This window comes from Acaromyces ingoldii, assembly GCF_003144295.1.
Source record: "Acaromyces ingoldii strain MCA 4198 unplaced genomic scaffold FA10scaffold_1, whole genome shotgun sequence".
Lineage (NCBI taxonomy): Eukaryota > Fungi > Basidiomycota > Exobasidiomycetes > Exobasidiales > Cryptobasidiaceae > Acaromyces > Acaromyces ingoldii.
Window position 1 is genome coordinate 2,906,105 of NW_020290247.1, and position 17,250 is coordinate 2,923,354.

Sequence of the window (17,250 nt, forward strand, 5' to 3'; positions counted from 1 at the left end):
ATGAAGACGAAGGTTTTGCTCGTGGGGTCGGCGCTTGACGGGCATTTTTCAATTTGCGAGGCTGACGAGGCTCCAGAAGAGCACTTTCATCGAAGATGCTGTCGTCCTTGTGGTTCTCGTCCCCGGTTAGCCAGTACTCATCGAAAGTGTCGTCACTGTCCCTAAGGCATATCCCGAGTCCAACATCACACTGACTGCTTCGCCGCTCCTGTCGACTTTTCCGTGCTGGCTGGGCCCACTTATCGCGACGTCCTCCACGGAGGTGAGGTACGGAACAGGTCGTCGATCGAACAAAGGGATGGTCGACATTCGGGTGCTGGTCACTTGAATTCGGAAGCAAAGGGGGAGGCGACCTTGAGCTCATACTGAGGCTCCTCAGCATTCCTCGAATCGGCAAGACAGGGTTCGATACGATGCGTGACGGTTTCCGCATCATGTTGGAGCGAACACTTTCCGTAGGGCTGGAAACTCCCGAGCTGGCGTCGTCGTCGCTATCGTCGTCCCATACGGAGCGAACCTCTTGCGTCACACCAGGTCCAGCAGGGGACACAACGCGGAGACCTCTGGCCGAGATTGGTCGCTGAAAAGGACAGACTTGCCGAGGCGATTGAGATCTTTCGGCCTGCATTCTACCTTTGCTCGACTCAGTGGCGACGGGAGTGGAATCTGGTGAGCTGGTGCGTGACTCGAAGCTTGACATCTTTGCTAGTTTCTGTCGCTCTCCGTCTACTAGCGTGTCTCTGTCGAGAGGAGGAAGGCTGCTTTGAGCGTTCCGTCGCCGCCGGAAAGGAGTGGGCACTGCATCTCTGGCAAGTTGAATACCCAGGTTGCAATCACTACTGTGTTCTCCGTCCAATGGATGCGCAGACGCGACGGAGTCGAGCGAAACGGCCTGGCTGTGCGTCGACAGAGTCGGAGACGACGGTGAAGAAGGCGGCGATGATTCCGACGATGATGAAGATTCGGAGACGCAAGTACCCCTGACCGGACAAATACAGGTCTGCTGAGGCGTCTTATCTTCATCCGTGGTAGAGAAGGTCTTCTCAAGGCCGAAGGTTCCAGGAAGTATCGAATTCATCCACTGCTCGACTTTGCGGTGTTTGTCCGACGGGAGCGGCACTTGAAGAGCCTTAGCACCCTTGCTCCATGGCGTCCAAAGCTTATCTAAACCTGATCGGACCGTCCTGCTCCGGGTGATAGTCACGCGGTCCTCAATCAGTACTCGCCAGGCGAAGAGAGGTCCTGGAATCTTTTCTCTGTCTGACCAAGGATGGCGAGGGCTGACGGAAATGCCAAGGTCGCTGGAGCGTCGATGCAGTCCCGCAGACTGCTGGTGCCCTGCTGACGAGCTGATCACTTCCGAGTCGGTCAAATGACGGTAGTCCGCAGATTGAGCGGATACATGGAGTGCAGGACGGACACCCTGAATCGCAATCTTCTGCTGTACCGTCGAAGCCCCTGAACTCTCTATCTTGGGCGTGGACTGGGAAGTTGCATCAATCAGGGGTCCGGGTGGAACAGCTGCGGCCGGACTCGAGGTCGGTAGCCTACGCACGTTGGACTCGGGGGGCTGTCTGACCTCTTGCTGTAGCCGATACATGTCGTTGTGGTACCGCTGGGCAAGTTGCGACCATCCACCAAGTCCCAGACTATTTCCCGCATCTACCGTGAAGCCGAAGTAACCAGCCGCTGGTGGCGCGCATTGATAAAAGGATCTGGGCCCGGGTCCGGAGCATCCGGAAGGGTGGCTCTCCTCCTCCCGTATCCGCTTGCGAACATTGCTGAAACCTTGCAAGCCACCGTCTACTTCTTGGTCGAGCAATTGCACGCTGTCGGAGCTGAGTTGACTTTGCTGGTCCTCGTCGCAAAGACAACCGTCGACGATATCCCGAAGGTCTTCTTCCTCGTTCTCCTGACTGCTGGCTCGCGGTCGCCTGAGTGGATCTGGCGAAGACTCGGAACAGAGTATGGCAACGTCCTGGTTCCTCAGCAATCGCTCAGGAACACCTTTCTCAAGGTTGCTGCTCTGCGTTGAGGGAGAAGTTCGATTAGATTGCACCCCAACCAGATTGTCTTCAATAGTGTGAACCGTGTCCTCCATGTATGTTGGCCGGCCAAGAGGCTCTGTGCCTACATGATCGGGTCCAAATTGTTCAAAACTTGTTTGGAAGTCGAACGGAATGGACATGCTGGGCGAATCCGGAGGTGACAGCATCGCCGAGCTTCCTTCCCAGTAGGCGCTGCTGCTGCGACGTTTAGGGGAGAGTGAGTCAAACGCGACAGAATGACTGGGCTGCTGGAGGCCGAAGTCATCCTGACGGCTGACTTGGGAAGGCGGTACGGGGCTTTGGTACTGCATAGTGTCAAGAAAAAGGGTCTGAACGTGTGATTTGCAATGATTCGTAGAAGGTTGCTGATAGATGATGAACACAAGGAACCAGCCTTGTGCGTCGAGAGGATAGAATGGTGAGAGGCAACGGAAGAGGAAGAAAGAGACTGGTGAGGGCTCTTTTGATCTTTATAACGAAGGCTACTTCAGGGCCTACATATGCATGCTCAGTGACGTCTTGCCACGGGTCTCCTATCCAGCAAGCAGGGGTCACTTGGCGGGCGTGCTGCGTCGGCAATAGACGCGTCGCGGGCAAGCGTCCATAGCACAAGTCCATTGGACGCAACGGACCACAAGTTGCGCGGTATAGATCTAGAACTGTGAGGCTACAACATTCGGACTCATTTGACAGTGACATAGGAGTAGACAGGAGCTCACAACGTCAACGGTCCCCTCTTCGAGAGGCACCAGCGGCTAACGCGTCGCGTAGCGGCGCGCGAAGGCAGATTGCACACGCTCAAAAAAGTATCCATTCACTGATCAAGGTATGAGCAGTCTCGCCTCAAATGGCTCTAGGACAAATACATCACCATCAGACAACGGTGCAGAGGAAGCGACGTTGGCCTTGACGAGCTCAAAATGGCCCAGATCCAGGGCAGGAATCGTGACTGACGCGCGGGTCTGGCCGAAATTGGCCACGAAGTGCAGACGATCTTTGCCGTGCCTCTTCACAAATGAGCACACATCTTCGGAGCCTCTAGCAGGGACGAGCTCAAAGGTGCCATAGTTGAGAGCCGGATGGGACTTGCGAAGGGCGATGCATTCCTTCCAAAAGGAGAGGACGCTGTCCTTGTCGTTGACCTGCGCGGCGACATTGCACACGCGATTATCCTCATTGACGCGCATCCAAGGCCTGCCAGTTGTGAAGCCAGCCAAGGGAGTGTCGTCCCAGGGCATCGGCACCCTGGCATTATCTCTTGCCTTTCGGTTGATGCCGAGCATGACATCGCTCATGTCTGGGTCCGCACTGCCGCTCACTTTTTTCCTCCGCTCAAGCTCCTCGGAGTAGAATTTCTGCGTGACGAGGTCGGGATAGTCTTCGATGGGCCAGTCCTCAGGCACGTTGATCATGCCGATCTCTTCGCCCTGATAAACGAAGAGCGTGCCCGTGAGGCAGCACTCGAATAGGGCCAGGAGCTTGGCCGCCCTGACTCGATGCTCAGGCGCCGATCCTCGCAGGATGTTGTTCACCGGTCGGGGCTGATCATGGTTCGAGACAAAGACCGAAGCCCAGCTGCCGTGCTCGAGGAGCGTTGTGGCCCACTTGTTGACTGTACTTATAAAATCGCCGTGTCGCAGGGGCTTTGGTGGGCCAATCTCGAAGCCTCCGTAGAGATCGACATGATCCGTGCCAAAGACCATTTGGAGTTCCCTGTCGGGCCGTTCCCAACTGCAGTACTCTGCCGTCTGTCGAGGCGTCGTCTGGGCTGCTTCACCCACAGTCATCACATCTGGCAGCAGACATTGCTGGTAGAGCTCCTTGAGATATCGATGCACATTTGGGCCGTGGTTGAAGCGGCAGAAAGCAGGTTGATAGTGCGAGGATGGGTCGGTCACGGGCGCGTCGGGAAGATCGAGGCTTGCATCTTGGCTATTCTGGGGCTTGGAGATAAAGTTTATGGCGTCAAGCCGCCAACCATCGACACCTCGTCGCTGCCACCGGGTGACAATATCGAGAATCTCTTGTCGGACCTCTGGGCAGTCCCAATTGAGGTCCGGCTGCTGGGGCGAGAAGAGGTGAAGGTAGAATTGCTGCCTAGTCTCATCCCATGTCCACGCCGAGCCACCCCAGATGGAAGCCCAGTTGTTTGGCTCGCTCTTTTGCCCTGCTGCGTTTATCTTTGCGTCTCGCCAGATGTACCAGTCTGCCTTTGCATTGGTCCTGCTCGACCGCGACTCCTCGAAGAAGGCGTGCTTGTCTGACGTGTGGTTTACAACAAGGTCAAACATGATCTTCATGCCTCGGCTGTGTAGCTTTTGATCCCCTGGTGCGTCAGTAGAGTGGATTCGATGGCGAGCACAGCACCAGAAAGACGCAGAACACTTACGTCATCGATGAGCTTTTGCATGTCATTCATGTCGCCGTACCCGGGCTGTATGCGTTCGTAGTCGCTGATGTCGTAGCCCATGTCGACATTAGGGCTCTCGAGATGTGGGCACAGCCAGAGCTGGGACAGGGTCGTCAGTGTTCGCTTCTTCTCCCCTGCGTCGTGCAGATAGAGCTCACCATCGTCGCCCCCAGAGACTGGATATGGTCCAAGTGACGCCGCACACCCTCGAGGTCCCCGATGCCATCTCCATTTGAGTCGGCAAACGAGGCTGGATAGATCTGGTAGACAACTGCCTCCTTCCACCACGCCGTCTTTTGAGCCGGTAGCAGTCCCCGCTCAGTCATCGCGTCGTCGTCGTCGCTGCTAGCAAGAATCGAATTAGCGATAGGCTTACAGTGGCACGTCAACGGGCTGCTCAACTGACCTTTACGAAGCCAAGATCCATTTCCGGGAGAGCAGCCCAAACATCCAAACATGGGCTATCTGTCGTTTGCGCGCACGAGAAAGCGACGGTAGCGGCTTCCTCCGGCTATGCTTCCTGAGTGGAGGGTGGATCGAGGGCACAAGTTGGTCCCTGCACGACGCGGGGGAGGAGGGGAGCAGAAGCAGAATCTGCATATGCACGCACGCCCCTTCGGACCGAGCTCGGTCAGAATCATGCAGCCACCAAAAAAAATAAAAAACAACAGAGGCCTGGCCAGGCGCAACTTCCAAAGGGCCGGAGAGAATACCGTAACCGAATGTGGCTGCATCTGCACAGCTGTTGCGCTCCGTCCTTTTTTCACGCCTCGCTCATCTCATGCTGTTGGTGGTCGAGTGTGTGGCTCAGAGTGGGGAAGCGCCGCTCCAAAGCGCTCGTCCGCAGACCACAAGCACGACGACGACAACGACCACCGCGTAATTGCCGTTGCCCCGGCGTATTCAAGAGACGCCTTAGCAGCGACCGAGGGGCACCCACGCACTCGCACGAAACCCGATCTTTACGCTACACCTCTCTCAGCACTCACTACATCGACCGAAAGCTCTCCGGGGTCCTGCATAGGACGTCGATAGAGCGATAGCAGCGCTTGCTCTCTCGTGCATACAATCCGTCCACGCCATCTCTTACCCCACGGACAGTAGGGAGAGGAGAAGAGAGAGGAAGAGAAAAGGAGAGAGCTAAGCACCTTCAGCTAGCCCACATTCCGACTCGTCTTCTACGCCCAGCTTCGTCCGACCCGTCCCGAATCTCAGAACCCCAGTCCGCCCCCTTGAGCGCGCGCCCTTAGACGTTGCCTGCCCATAGATAAACGACGGTCCAGCTTTCTCCTTTCCCCCCCAACCTCCTTCCTCGACAAACGACGTCTCGAGCAACGTCGTTTCCCAATCATGCTCGTCTCGCCTCCTCTGCAGAGCTCTGCGCATAGCCCGCGCAGTGCCTCTTTTCCTCGTCCGCATTCCCTTTCTCGCAAATCAAAGACCTCGTCAGGCTCAACGTCTTTCGGCGGCCCTGCTGGCGCCAGTAGCGTGGCTACCCAGGATCCTTTCACACGATGGAGGCCATCGTACCACTTCATCGCTCCCAAGAATTGGATGAACGACCCTTGTGGCCCATTGTTTGACCCCAAGACCGGCCTTTATCACCTCCTCTACGAATGTGAGTCGGCTCTTCAGATCCCCGGGGCGCGACTCAGAGCAGCTCACCGTTGTTTCATCTTCTTCCACCAAAGACAACCCAAAGGGGGCTACTTGGGGCAACATGAGCTGGATGCATGCCACCTCGACCGATCGTGAGTGCCAGCTGTCTTTGGCTTCTTTCCCTCCTCCGCCCCTCTTGCTTGAACTGAATTGATTTCGTGTTCCACACAGTGGTCACCTGGAGGCACGTCAGCAACGAGCCTGTCATCAAATCCTCAACGGCCTACGACGGCGAGGGCATCTTCTCTGGAGGCATGATTCTCCATGGACCAAACGGCGAAAAGGACCAAATGACGGCCGTCTACACTGCTGTGAGTACCGATTTGATCTCTGCGCTATCTGAAACGAGTTTTGACACCTTTTCCTCTCTCAAGGTTTCTAATCTGCCAATCCACTGGACGCGAGACTACCATTGGGGCTCCGAGAAACTCGCCTTGGTTGTCTCGTCCGATGGTGGCAAGACGTGGACACACAGTGAACAGTCGCTCATCCTCGACTCTCCCCCAAAAGATCTCGAGGGCAAGATCATTTCTTGGCGCGATCCCTTCATCTCAGCCTGGCCCGAGATGGACAAGCTGCTCGGAGAGACGGGTACAGACAACCTCTATGGCCTCATCTCCGGTGGCCTACGAGATCAGACTCCCACGGCGTTCCTATACAAGCTCTCACCGCAAAAGCTCCATGAGTGGTCCTACATCGGTACCATCGCAGACGTCGGCCTCAACACGGAGCTGGCCAAGGGCTACAGCGGTGACATGGGTCGCAACTGGGAGGTCTGCAATTTCTTCCAAATCGACGGCCACAACTATCTCCTCATGAACGTCGAGGGCTGCGGGGCGAATCTCAAAGACCGGCATGCCATGTGGGCCCGTTGCGACCTGTCCTTGACCGCGACGGTCGATGAGAAGAAGCACCAGCCGAGGATGCTTCCAAAGGCGAGCTGCCTCATTGATCACGGCTGTCTCTACGCTGCGACGACATTTCACAATGTCAAGGACGGCCGTCGCATTCTCTGGGGATGGGTGCCTGAAGATGACCTTGGCGAGGACCGGTACGAAGAACAGGGCTGGTCTGGTTGCATGGCGCTTCCCCGCGAGCTCTTCCACGCCACCTACGACCGAGTCGTCGGCACTTTCAATAACCAGACTGACCCAGCCTCGATGGCCAACTTCCACATTGAAGAGGGTCCGGTGGCAGGGACCAAGAAGCTCACCATGCTCGCTTCGAGACCTGTTGTCGAGTCTCAGCTTCTGCGTGAATCTGCCGTGGAGGTTGATCTGCCCTCGCAAGAACTAGGATCACCGTCCGAGGGCAAATCAACTGTGGCTGCGAAAGGCATACACTCGCGAAACGTCGAGATCGAATGCGAGATGGAGATTCTCGATGAGACGACGACAACCGAGATTGGCTTTATTCTCTGCCACAACTCCAGTGAGTCTGCATTCCTTTCTTGTGTTGCCAGACCAGACACTTACTCTCCTGGATTTCAATAGACATGTCGAGGTACGTCGAGGTCGTCTATGAACCACGTCAGGAGCGCCTCGTTGTGCGCCGCTCCAACTCGTCGTCCGAACGAAGCGTCAATCTCGACTCCGTGTCTGCGCCCTTTACGCTACTCCGACAGCAGCAAGCTGATGCCTCGACTAAGCTCGAGATGCTCAGGTGGCACGTCTTGCTCGACAACTCCGTTCTGGAAGTCTTTATCAATGACCGCTGTGCCCTGACGACGAGGATCTACGCCGACGATGACTCTTGCAAGGATGTCTCATTCCTCGTCCATGGTGCTGGAAAGGTCAAGATCCACGGAGGAAAGGCTTGGGTTGGCCTGAAGACGGCCATGCTTGACGCCCACACCGGCAGCACGGCTACTGGCGAGACGAGCGACATCGTGCCTCCTTCTTCATCTTCCTCGGCTTCCTCCTCTTCGAGGCTTTGAAGCCCAACTAGTTTCCAACAAAGACATCCCCACTGCCAAGGCTCCCACATTGTTTTTTTCCTGTACAATACACATACGATCTTAGACCACATTCTTAGGTGATAAAGCTTCTTCATTTTCCCTCCTCCTCTGCCGACGTAACACACAGTACATTTCCCCATGAGACGAGACGAGTGAGCTACAAAGAGCAAATCCAACGACACAGAAGCCTTGGGGTCTTGTTGAGACGAGGGGAAATTGCCCGCACCTCTTCTCGTAGATAGAATGGTAACATCAATTTAATTCATACTATCACAACACGTACAAGTGACCAGAGAGGAGAAGGACGAGAAGGGAAGGATGAAAGTAGATACACAGAGGAGAGAGATCCTTGTACAGTGAGAAAGAACGCAGAGAGAGGGAAGAAACATTTAGAAGAGAGAATGAGTGAGAGAGAAGCTGAGTAGGAGAAAGATTACGTCCATCCCGTCAATATTGAGCTCGATTGCTTTGTTGGAAGCCTTCCCTGATGGGTGTCGTTTGCTGCTGCTGCTCCTGTCCGCTGCTCTTGGTACCGCCCGCTGATGATGGTGGCTGAGGAGGACCGTTTTTCTCGCTCAGCCCGATTTCGGCGACAATGTGATCAAATGGCCGACTGTCCCACTGCTCGCTCCTCAGCTCCTTGACTGCATTGACGAGGAGGTCGAGATACGGGTGGTCACCTTGCCTGAACCTCTTAAAGAGGACAAGAAAGTCTCGTAGGATGAGCGAGACCGTGTGTCGCAGCGACTGGGGGCCCGACGAGATGCTGGCGTTCAGCAGCGTGGCAGAGGAAGACGTCGAAGAAGTCGTCGAATTGGGCGTCTGGCCGCTGGCGCTGGCAGCGCTGTTGGGGGGCGAGCCATGTGCTCCTCCATTCATCACGGCACTTCTTCCCCCTGCAGATCGATCCGACAAAGCCGGCGATGATTGCTGCTGCTGAGAAGACGAGTGTGCATGGCTCCGCCCTTGAGTTCCGCCTTGCCCTGTCGTGGTGCTCGTGTGTGACACCGTCGAGGGTACGCCTCCACTGCCAGCGTTGATCATCCCATTTGCTGCACTCGCGCTTATGGCTGCTGCGATTGATTCGTCTTTGCACAGCATGATAAGCGTCTGAGCAATGTCGTAGAGCTTGTAGGGGAAGCCCACGCCGTGAGCCTCCATCGCGAGCAGCGAAAGGCTGCTGCAAACATCGAGAGCCGACCGAGCGACGTGGATGGCGTGGTCGATGCGCAGTGGAGGCTCGACGGCGTCGATGGAAAGCAGACCGTGAGAAAGCGTGATGAGCCAGAGGCGATTAAGAAGCCAGTGCCTTGTCACTTCCACGTCTGCGCGCTGGACCTGACTCCTTTGGAGAGGCAGCTTGTCCAGGCTCGTCGACGTCGAGCTGATCGTCGCGCTCTTCGTCGACCGCCCAAAGGATCCGCTGCCGAGATTGCTTTGGGTCGTGCCTGCCTCGCTCGTCGTATCATTTGCGCTTCCCTCCACTGCGCTAGCAAGTCCGGCTGTATCTCCGTCCTTGCCGACGGCAATGTTGCTATCGGCGAAGGCCTCCCACAACGCCAAAGCCCGCTCGCGGTCAAAGTTGCGGCAACCTTCGCCGGCGCATCGTCGATTCCAGCAATCGACAAACTTCTCGTCGACGACATCGAACAGCCTCAATTGCAAATCTGGGAAGTCGCTGAGCTCCTTGATGCCCAACTTGGCGCGCAAGCCGGCTGTGGAAGCCCTCGGATTGCCTGTAAGGGTAATTGGCATGCCACGTTGGATGGCAAAGGCTCGCTCAGTAATGGCCAAGAGCCAGTATGCTCGCAATCGACGCTCGGCCTCGTCCTTGGGCAGATGCTCGTACGACGCCGGCTCGTGCAGCTTACAAAGATGGCCCAGCGTGACCGCCTCTCGAAGCCGGTACCAAGCAGCTGAGTGCTCGCCTAGACCAAAGAGGGCCGCGAAAACAAAGAAGCTAGTGCAAGTCGCTTCTAGCGTTGGTAATTGACCCATGAAGAGGCCCTCTCTCATCTTGAGCGCCTCCTCGAGTAGCTGTATCGCCCGTTGGCGCCTTTTCCTGCTCGACTGTCGCCTCTCCTTGTCCTCGGGTTGGACCTGAATGAGGGTCAAGGCCGACATGGCCATGAGCATGGCGGCAAATTGTGCATCGTTGTGCTGATCATCGCGGTCCATCCTGCTGAAGATCCATGTGCGCGAGAAGACGGGCATCACGCCGCCTAATCGCTCGTAGAAGAGGGCCAGGGTGGGTATCAGAACCGAATCGGACAGCGGGTGAGGTTGGTCCTCGTCGTCCTGATGACCATGCAACGCGTTGGCGCTGTCCATACCCGAAGATGCCACCGAGCCGGGTGTCTCCCCTGAAGGCGCACACGCCCCGAGGAGCTCCAACATCGAAGGCTGGCCCTCACCCGTTGCGATGAGCAGCGGTGGGTTGGGTTCCGAGAAGAAGGCCTGCGAGTCAAAGATGCCCTTGTCGTCAAAGAGACTGTCGGCCATCGAGGTGCTAAAGGGTGGCAAGATGGATCTAAGAATGTCTTCGTTCGGAATCGTGTGCTCGAGGGTGAGATTGGAAGTCGAGGCTGTGCTCGAGGGCGCAGGAGGGGCGTAGTGTTCAAGGTGCTGGTCGGCGAATTGGATGCCTCGGTGGTGCGGCATCGTCGCCGAGGGGGGCATGTAGTCGGATGGAGCTTGTTGATACTGGTGCTGGTGCTGCTGCTGCTGCTGCTGATCCTGGAGAGGCTGATACCGAGACCCATTGACGGGCGCACTCCTTTGGTGTTCGAGTGGCGGTCGGCTCGAGACAGGTCCCCAAGAGGGAGCGGGAGCACCAGCACCAGATGACGAGGACGAGGAAGGCTCACGAGGGTAGCGATTGCCATAGTACGAGGGCCCATCGCCCTCATTTGGGGGAGGAGCAGGATGATATTGCCCGCCCGGAGGTGGTCCTCCAGATCCCCCGGACGACCAGCCTGGATGGCCATGTATACTGGGAAGTTGGGGCCCACCATGGTGATCTACCACACCTTGCCGCCCTCCACTTCCATTCAGAGAATAGGGTCGAGACGAGGATTCTGGCTGCCATGAAGAAGGCATGCTGAGCGGCCTGACATCACCCTGTCCGCTGCTATTCCTCGGAGGCCGGTCGCGATGGTCGAATGACTGACTGGAAGAGGAGCTCAATCCCTGCGGAAAAGGGCTGGGCCGACTGTTGCTGGAGCCATTAGGGAGGTTAGAGGAACCGCCGCCCTCGCGTTCGGCCTGACGAAGCGCCTCGATTCTCCTGCCTGCGCTCTTCTGTGGATGAGGAGGGTGCATGAGCATCAGTGCTCGACCCACATTCCCTTCCGGTTCAAGTAGCTCACCTTGGCAGAAAAAGCCTTGCTGTAGGTGCAGCTCAAGCCAAGCCGCGAGCAGTGGGAGCATGGCTGGTCGTGAGAGCATTTGACGCGGCGGACGTGACAGGCATCGCAGGCGGGCTGCAGCACACGTCGAGCTGTCTTTTCCGCGGGCATGTCGAACCTAAGTTTTGTCCTGCTCTCCCTTTGCTTGCCGTTTAGGTTTCGAATATTGAAACCAGGGTCTGCGCCGGGTGGATGCGCTGCCACAGCTGTGTTCTGACGCCACCTTCACCACGGATTAGGTGGGTGGAAGGCTGATGAGAAGAGTGCGGCGCAGATATACGAAAATGAGTCGAAAATGAGCAGAGGGTGAAAATTGGCAGGAAATTGAGGCGGAGAAGAGGAGCCTAGAGGTGGGAGCCAAGGGCGGCTGCCGCCTGTTGCCAACGATGCCCTGTCTGCGACTTCTTTGCTTTGACGGCTCACTTGGCCTTGCAGCTCGCGCAATTGCTCCCTTGAGATCTACGGGGCTTAGACGACTTGGGCGAGGCGTGATCCCGTGGCGCGGCGTGGCTCGATGACTGTTGATGCGTGCGCCAGGCGGCCTGGGTGAGAAAGTAAATTCCCCCTCTGAGCTGAACAGGCGTACGAGTCCAGCGAATCTGGCAGCAAGGCAAGGAAAGCGAACGAGTACTGCGAAGGAGTAAAGCGACTGATGCCGCCCTGCTCTTCTGACTCTTTTTCCTGCTCCCTTCTCCCTCTCTCTCTCTCTCTCTCTCTCTTATCTCCCGTCCCCAGCCTTTCTCTCCTCGTCTTTTGCTTCCTTCTAGGGTCCGACGCGTGCTGCCTTGGACCTGACGTCGTCCTGGCGCTTGCTTCGTAAGGGCTGCACCCGCGTCGAAGTAGATTAAGGACGGCGTCGGCGCAGAGGTCTCCGGGGCCTACCGCTCAAATAGATCTAGGCTTGTGTGGCTCGCGCGCGACTTATTCAAGCGGACCCGGAAGGATTCCTATCCCAAATAGGGCAACAATAGTGTTGCATAGACTCACCCAAATATACGAATTGCAAGCAAGGAATATTGGCCGAGCGCCCCGCAAACGCCTCATTTTCTTTATTTTTGTGTTTTTTTTTTTTTTTTCTCATCTCCCGTTGTGGCCGGCTGACCCAGCGTGGCTTCTTTCACATAGATTCACTGCTACCACTGCCAACACGTGTTCCCCTCGATCCTGTCACCGCTCTCTTGTCCTGAGTGCTTTGTGACGGACCTTTTCTGGCTCACTGCACTGTACAGCGGTTCAAGATCACAAGAGCCGGGCCATTTTAGCTGGAGCTGAGACACGCAGGGTCTTACAGCTTGCGTGAGGGAGATATCGCCATCCTGAGAATAAAATTCTTCCGGCCTCGCACAGCCTCGACAGAGTGAGCAAAGAGAGAGCTGACTTTATGAGCGGAGTGAAAGTTTCAGATCCTCTCTGTATTCGTCCATCTGCAAGGTCTTTGCTGGAGTCTGCCTTGGGCGCCAGGGTACGGCAGAACGATCGGGGCACTAGTCCACCGCAAGGCTCGTCACGGTATGGATCAATATTGACGCGCCGCCCGATTTGGGTCTCTGTCCGTTTTTGGCTCAACGGAAACACTGTGTAAACAGTCGTCGGGACCTGGAAAGCGATGTTTCTCGTTGGCCGACCGCATATGACTGAACGGAAGGGCCTTGGCCGATTGAGGAGAGCAGAAAGATCGCTGTCACGTGCTTTTGTCCCTCCACCTCGGCCGACTTGACGACGGACAGTATCTGATCGATGATGGCGACAAGAAGAGATTCTTGTTCCTTCCTCCAATTGCTCACGGGCACGGGTCCCCCTTTCGCTTTATCTTTCTCCTCGATCTTGTTGTTGAAATAACAAAAGGATGCCACCCAAAGGTGAGGTTTTTCCCGCGAACGCTGTCCGTTGCCATTTGCTGATGCTCGATCATTGAAATGGTCCACAGGAGGAAACGCAAAAGCCGAATCCGGGCGCGCGAAAAAGGCGGCCAACGCCGACAAGAAGGCCGCCGAAGCTGCCGCAAAGGCCGAGGCCGAGGAGGCGTCCAAGTGGGACAAGGGGGCAAAGGGAAAGGGAGCAGCCGACGCCAAGGCTGAAAAGGCGGCGGAGGCCGCCAAGAAGAAGGCGGAAAAGGCCGCGCTGCTTGCAGAGGAGGAGGCCAACCTGCCGGACAAGCCGGTGAAGAAGGCGCCCACGGGTAAAAAGGCCAACGCGGAGCGAAAGGCTGAGAGCAAGGCGCCGGCGGGTCCAACTGGGATCGACGATGCGCTCCAGAGCCTGTCTGCGAGCAACATTGACGACGCGCTCGATGCGCTGTCGATTGCGACGGAGAAGACCGACAAGGCGTCGCAGGGGACCAAGGCCGCGCAGCTCGAGCGACACCCTGAGCGAAGGTTCAAGGCTGCCTTTGAGGCCTTCAAGGAACGCGAAATGGATAGAATCAAGCAGGAGAGGCCGGGCATGCGCAGCCAGCAGTACCACGACGCCCTCTACAAGGAGTTCCAAAAGCACCCCGACAACCCCTTCAACCAGCTCACCGTCGCGTACGACGCTACAAAGGAGGAGAAGCTCGCAGCACTCAAGGGCAAGAAGGATGCCGTCGAGAAGCGGCTGGCCGGCTAGACGTGCAGGCAGGCAAGCAGGCAGGGCCAACACTGTACATCAGGATTAAGAGTGAATCAATAGAGGTGGTGCAGGTGCGGTAATTTATGGCTAGGTTGACGACACTCTATGGTTAGGTATGATGGTGTAGTTCCGATGGGTCTAGTACTGATGGATAAGGACCTTGCCTGGCCCTGCGAGACCGGGACGAATACCCTTGGAGCGGAACAAGAGGCCCTGCGTGCCGTGTAGCTTTGGTGAGCCCTTCAGGGTATAGGGAATGGAGAAAATACAAAGGAGAACTCACCATAAGGCTGTGCGCTTTTGGCCTCTTGTAGTCGAGCTTCTCGCTGATGTCTTCCAAGCTCCTGTGAACCTCTTCTGCATCGCGGTCGGCATCGACGTCGACGGCTCTTAGACTGAAATCGACGTCTTCGTCTGTCAGTCTTCTCTGGCCTCTCAGGTCGCCATCGGGGGTGCGGTTCGCAATGACGGCGGCAGTCTCTAAGCCATGCCTCTTCCGATCGGCCTGGACCAGCGCCTTGAGTTCCTTCTGCTCCATCTTGCGTTCCTCGTTGCCTTTCTTGAGCTTCTCTGCCGCCTGTCCCTTTCGCTCTCGCAGCGATGACATGTGTCTGTCCCGTTCCTCGCCGGGCTTCTTTGTCAGGGGAGAATCGTCTGCATTCGAGCTCCACTGTTTATCATCGCTCTTGGGGAAGTCACCATTGGCCTTCTTGCCGGTGTCGTCCTCCTTCTTCCCCTGGGCACTCTTCTCCCCCACGAGAAAGTCTCCACGGGACTGGCCCTCGTCCTCAGGCATTTCGTCTGGCGACTGCACCTGTTCCTGTTGCAGCTTCGCTTGATCCTCCTCGTGCAACTTTGCTGCTTGCTCTCTTTCGTCTGGCACTTGCCCGCCGTCGCTCTCCGTCTGCCCGGCCTTTGGGCCCGGAAGCTGTTCCTGCTCACGGATCCGTTGTCGCACGAGGCCCATCTGCGCATACGTCGCCCTACTAAAGATGGCAATCGTCGCCGTCGGTCCGACAGTGGAACGAAAGACACGGGGAAGTAAAAAGGGCATGTCGGAAAAGTCGAGATGCTGCAAAGAAGAGGATCCGAATCGTGAGCAAGATATACGAGCGGCTGACCTGAATCGTCGCTCTCTTTGGCACGAGTTCATGCACTCACGTTACTGCCACACAGCGTCATGAGCCATCCGCGCTTGCCGTCGTTTGCCTCTCTGGAGACGTGGAGGATCCGCTTGAGCTTGTTGAAATGCTCCTGCCAAACAGTAAAAGATTCGCTGTTGATCACATAGGCCGGCTCCTTCATCGGCCGGTCGTCGTTGATCTCGACGGGCTCCATCCAGGGGTCGAGAATGATGGTGAAGGGAAACATGGAGCGCTTTGACTCCTCCTGGCCCTCCGAGGTTCGAATGGGCCCCTTGCGCTGCATCTCAATCACTGTCGCGCCTCCGAACGAGTGCCCAACGAGGCAGGGAAAGTCGGTGTCCAGCCTTCCTTTCCACGAGGCCAGCCGCTTCGGCTCCTCTTCGAGGCTGTATCGGACATCCTCTTTCCTCTGTGCTGCCCTCCGATGCCGCTTGCCCAGCTTGCTTCCTAGACCTCTGGTGCTGCTCTTGGCCACCTCTTCTCCCTCTCCCTTTGCAATTCTCGTCAAGACGTAGAGGCATTCTTCGAGCTCGGCTGCCCTCATGGCCATCTGTGCCTTGCGGAGCGCAATCTCCTTCTCGTTTGGCTCCTCTGCAAATGAGCGTAGGCCGATTCGCTCGAATTGAAAGTAGGGCACCGTTGCCTTCGGCTGCTTCTGCTTTCGCCTCCTCTCGGCGCTATTCTCTTCTATGTCTGCTTCGTCCTTCCAAGAAGGCGGTCGGACCATCGAAGCGATCCCAGATCCATCTCGATGCTCTACCGCTGCCACAATGACGCCCTGGGAGGCGAGCTCACCGCAATATTGGCTGTTGAGAGTGGTGTTGGATGTGTTGGCGAGAAGACTAGACAAGACCAGAGAAAATGAGTGGCTTACCTGTACGTGAGCCGGTTGCCCGCCAGACCATGACTGAATATGACGAGGGGAAACTTGGGAGGCACCGCACCAAGATTGCCCGCCTCTACGCGGTCGGCAGGCGGCGGCGCCCGTGCCTGGGGGTGCTTTGGGTCCGCGAGAGGCGCTGCAACGAGGGCAGGCATTCGTGCAGAGAGGAGCAGAAGAAGCGCAGGCGATGCCGGGATGGAGAACATGCCGTACTGGCCCAGATAGTTGAATAAGGCAGCCAGGCCTTTACGCTTGGGCCGGCCGATCCACGTAACGTGGCTGTGGTACTTTTCGTCCTTGTCACTGATGTCAGAAGGGTAGTACACAGTGAAGAGGACAGTGGCGAGATGGAGCGTGCTGGTCTTGGCGCCACTCGTGAACGGGCTCCAGCTCTTGTCCTCCTCTGTATCCCCATCCTCGTCCTTGTCGCCCTTGCCCTTGTTCTTGTTCGCATCAGCATCGTGGTCCTCGGCCCCTTCGGTCATCCTCGCCTTTGCCCCATCTTTTGCTGCAGAATGTCTCGCGTTGGCTGACTTTGACTCCTGCTTGCGTCTTCTCCTTGGCTTGGGCGGCGCATTGATGTGCTCGTTGGGCACCACCTCCGTCCCGAAGCCTTGTTTTGAAAAGAGAAAGACGTCAATATCCCACAAACACCGACTCGTGCATTGCGAAACTATTACCCACTTCTTGGTTCCCGCACAGGGATCTCAAGGTCAATGGCGCCGACCTTGAACGGTCCCGAGTACTGCGGGAGTCCCATGGCTGGGCCTAAGGCGACGACTCGTTTGAAACGGTGGCTTCCGCCAACGGTGCGAAGGGGGGCGCTCTTTCGGCCGTCGATCTCAAATAAAAGTGGAGCTGAGGGAAGTGCATCGCACACGTGACGGTAATCAAGCGCCTTTTCACCTATGAGCATTCGCAGCGGCGTCAAGACGCCGGCCGCAGGAGATTCAAGCCAGGGGCAAGCTGATGAGGACACACTCGAGCTTATGCAAGAGCATGTGAGAAGCTCAGCCAGACAATAAATGGGCCGCTAGGGCGTGTTTGAGCCCCGCCGCCCGCCCGTCGCGGACAAACTGACGTTGAGGTGTGCCTGATGAGACGAAGCTCCGCCATCCAGGGCCCTTGCAAGAG

At 56.9% G+C, this 17,250-nt stretch overlaps 5 protein-coding genes across 5 annotated transcripts; 2 read left to right on the forward strand and 3 right to left on the reverse strand.

The window, feature by feature from the left end:
* Nucleotides 1-2,856: 2,856 nt before the first annotated feature.
* Nucleotides 2,857-4,999, reverse strand: FA10DRAFT_237344 (glycoside hydrolase family 13 protein). The gene is made up of 4 exons (XM_025519104.1): nt 4,865-4,999; nt 4,617-4,800; nt 4,438-4,557; nt 2,857-4,363 (listed from the first exon to the last, which is right to left on the reverse strand). Exons 2-4 carry the CDS (start codon nt 4,782-4,784, stop codon nt 2,870-2,872), a joined length of 1,782 nt encoding a protein of 593 aa, XP_025380949.1. The 5' UTR covers nt 4,785-4,800; nt 4,865-4,999; the 3' UTR covers nt 2,857-2,869.
* Nucleotides 5,000-5,655: 656 nt separating this feature from the next.
* On the forward strand, nt 5,656-8,212 carry FA10DRAFT_30670 (Arabinanase/levansucrase/invertase). The gene is made up of 5 exons (XM_025525420.1): nt 5,656-6,076; nt 6,150-6,209; nt 6,289-6,428; nt 6,492-7,548; nt 7,611-8,212. The coding sequence occupies exons 1-5, from the start codon at nt 5,809-5,811 to the stop codon at nt 8,051-8,053; spliced, it is 1,968 nt and encodes a 655-aa protein (XP_025380950.1). The 5' UTR covers nt 5,656-5,808; the 3' UTR covers nt 8,054-8,212.
* A 309-nt stretch (nt 8,213-8,521) lies between these two features.
* Nucleotides 8,522-11,592, reverse strand: FA10DRAFT_283381 (hypothetical protein; the record flags this gene model as incomplete). The annotated part of the gene is made up of 2 exons (XM_025523834.1): nt 8,522-11,374; nt 11,443-11,592. The coding sequence occupies 2 exons, from the start codon at nt 11,590-11,592 to the stop codon at nt 8,522-8,524; spliced, it is 3,003 nt and encodes a 1,000-aa protein (XP_025380951.1).
* A 1,695-nt stretch (nt 11,593-13,287) lies between these two features.
* On the forward strand, nt 13,288-14,293 carry FA10DRAFT_237348 (DUF1014-domain-containing protein). The gene is made up of 2 exons (XM_025519105.1): nt 13,288-13,340; nt 13,409-14,293. Exons 1-2 carry the CDS (start codon nt 13,328-13,330, stop codon nt 14,083-14,085), a joined length of 690 nt encoding a protein of 229 aa, XP_025380952.1. The 5' UTR covers nt 13,288-13,327; the 3' UTR covers nt 14,086-14,293.
* FA10DRAFT_264364 (hypothetical protein) lies at nt 14,106-16,955 on the reverse strand. Its single transcript, XM_025520619.1, has 5 exons — nt 16,801-16,955; nt 16,108-16,729; nt 15,250-16,039; nt 14,372-15,160; nt 14,106-14,301 (listed from the first exon to the last, which is right to left on the reverse strand). The coding sequence occupies exons 1-5, from the start codon at nt 16,874-16,876 to the stop codon at nt 14,227-14,229; spliced, it is 2,352 nt and encodes a 783-aa protein (XP_025380953.1). The 5' UTR covers nt 16,877-16,955; the 3' UTR covers nt 14,106-14,226.
* Nucleotides 16,956-17,250: the final 295 nt, after the last annotated feature.

What these genes read in the sequence shown, in the direction of transcription:
- FA10DRAFT_237344 (XM_025519104.1), bottom strand. Translation starts at nt 4,784, where the DNA reads ATGACTGAGCGGGGACTGCTACCGGCTCAAAAGACGGCGTGGTGGAAG. An exon ending in AGTCTCTGGGGGCGACGATG is followed by an intron (nt 4,558 to 4,616) that starts GTGAGCTCTATC and finishes ACCCTGTCCCAG; the next exon opens with CTCTGGCTGTGCCCACATCT. An exon ending in TGCAAAAGCTCATCGATGAC is followed by an intron (nt 4,364 to 4,437) that starts GTAAGTGTTCTG and finishes GGGGATCAAAAG; the next exon opens with CTACACAGCCGAGGCATGAA.
- FA10DRAFT_30670 (XM_025525420.1), top strand. Translation starts at nt 5,809, where the DNA reads ATGCTCGTCTCGCCTCCTCTGCAGAGCTCTGCGCATAGCCCGCGCAGT. An exon ending in GCATGCCACCTCGACCGATC is followed by an intron (nt 6,210 to 6,288) that starts GTGAGTGCCAGC and finishes TGTTCCACACAG; the next exon opens with TGGTCACCTGGAGGCACGTC. An exon ending in TGACGGCCGTCTACACTGCT is followed by an intron (nt 6,429 to 6,491) that starts GTGAGTACCGAT and finishes TCCTCTCTCAAG; the next exon opens with GTTTCTAATCTGCCAATCCA.
- FA10DRAFT_264364 (XM_025520619.1), bottom strand. Translation starts at nt 16,876, where the DNA reads ATGGGACTCCCGCAGTACTCGGGACCGTTCAAGGTCGGCGCCATTGAC. An exon ending in CCCTGTGCGGGAACCAAGAA is followed by an intron (nt 16,730 to 16,800) that starts GTGGGTAATAGT and finishes TTTCAAAACAAG; the next exon opens with GCTTCGGGACGGAGGTGGTG. An exon ending in GGCAACCGGCTCACGTACAG is followed by an intron (nt 16,040 to 16,107) that starts GTAAGCCACTCA and finishes CACTCTCAACAG; the next exon opens with CCAATATTGCGGTGAGCTCG.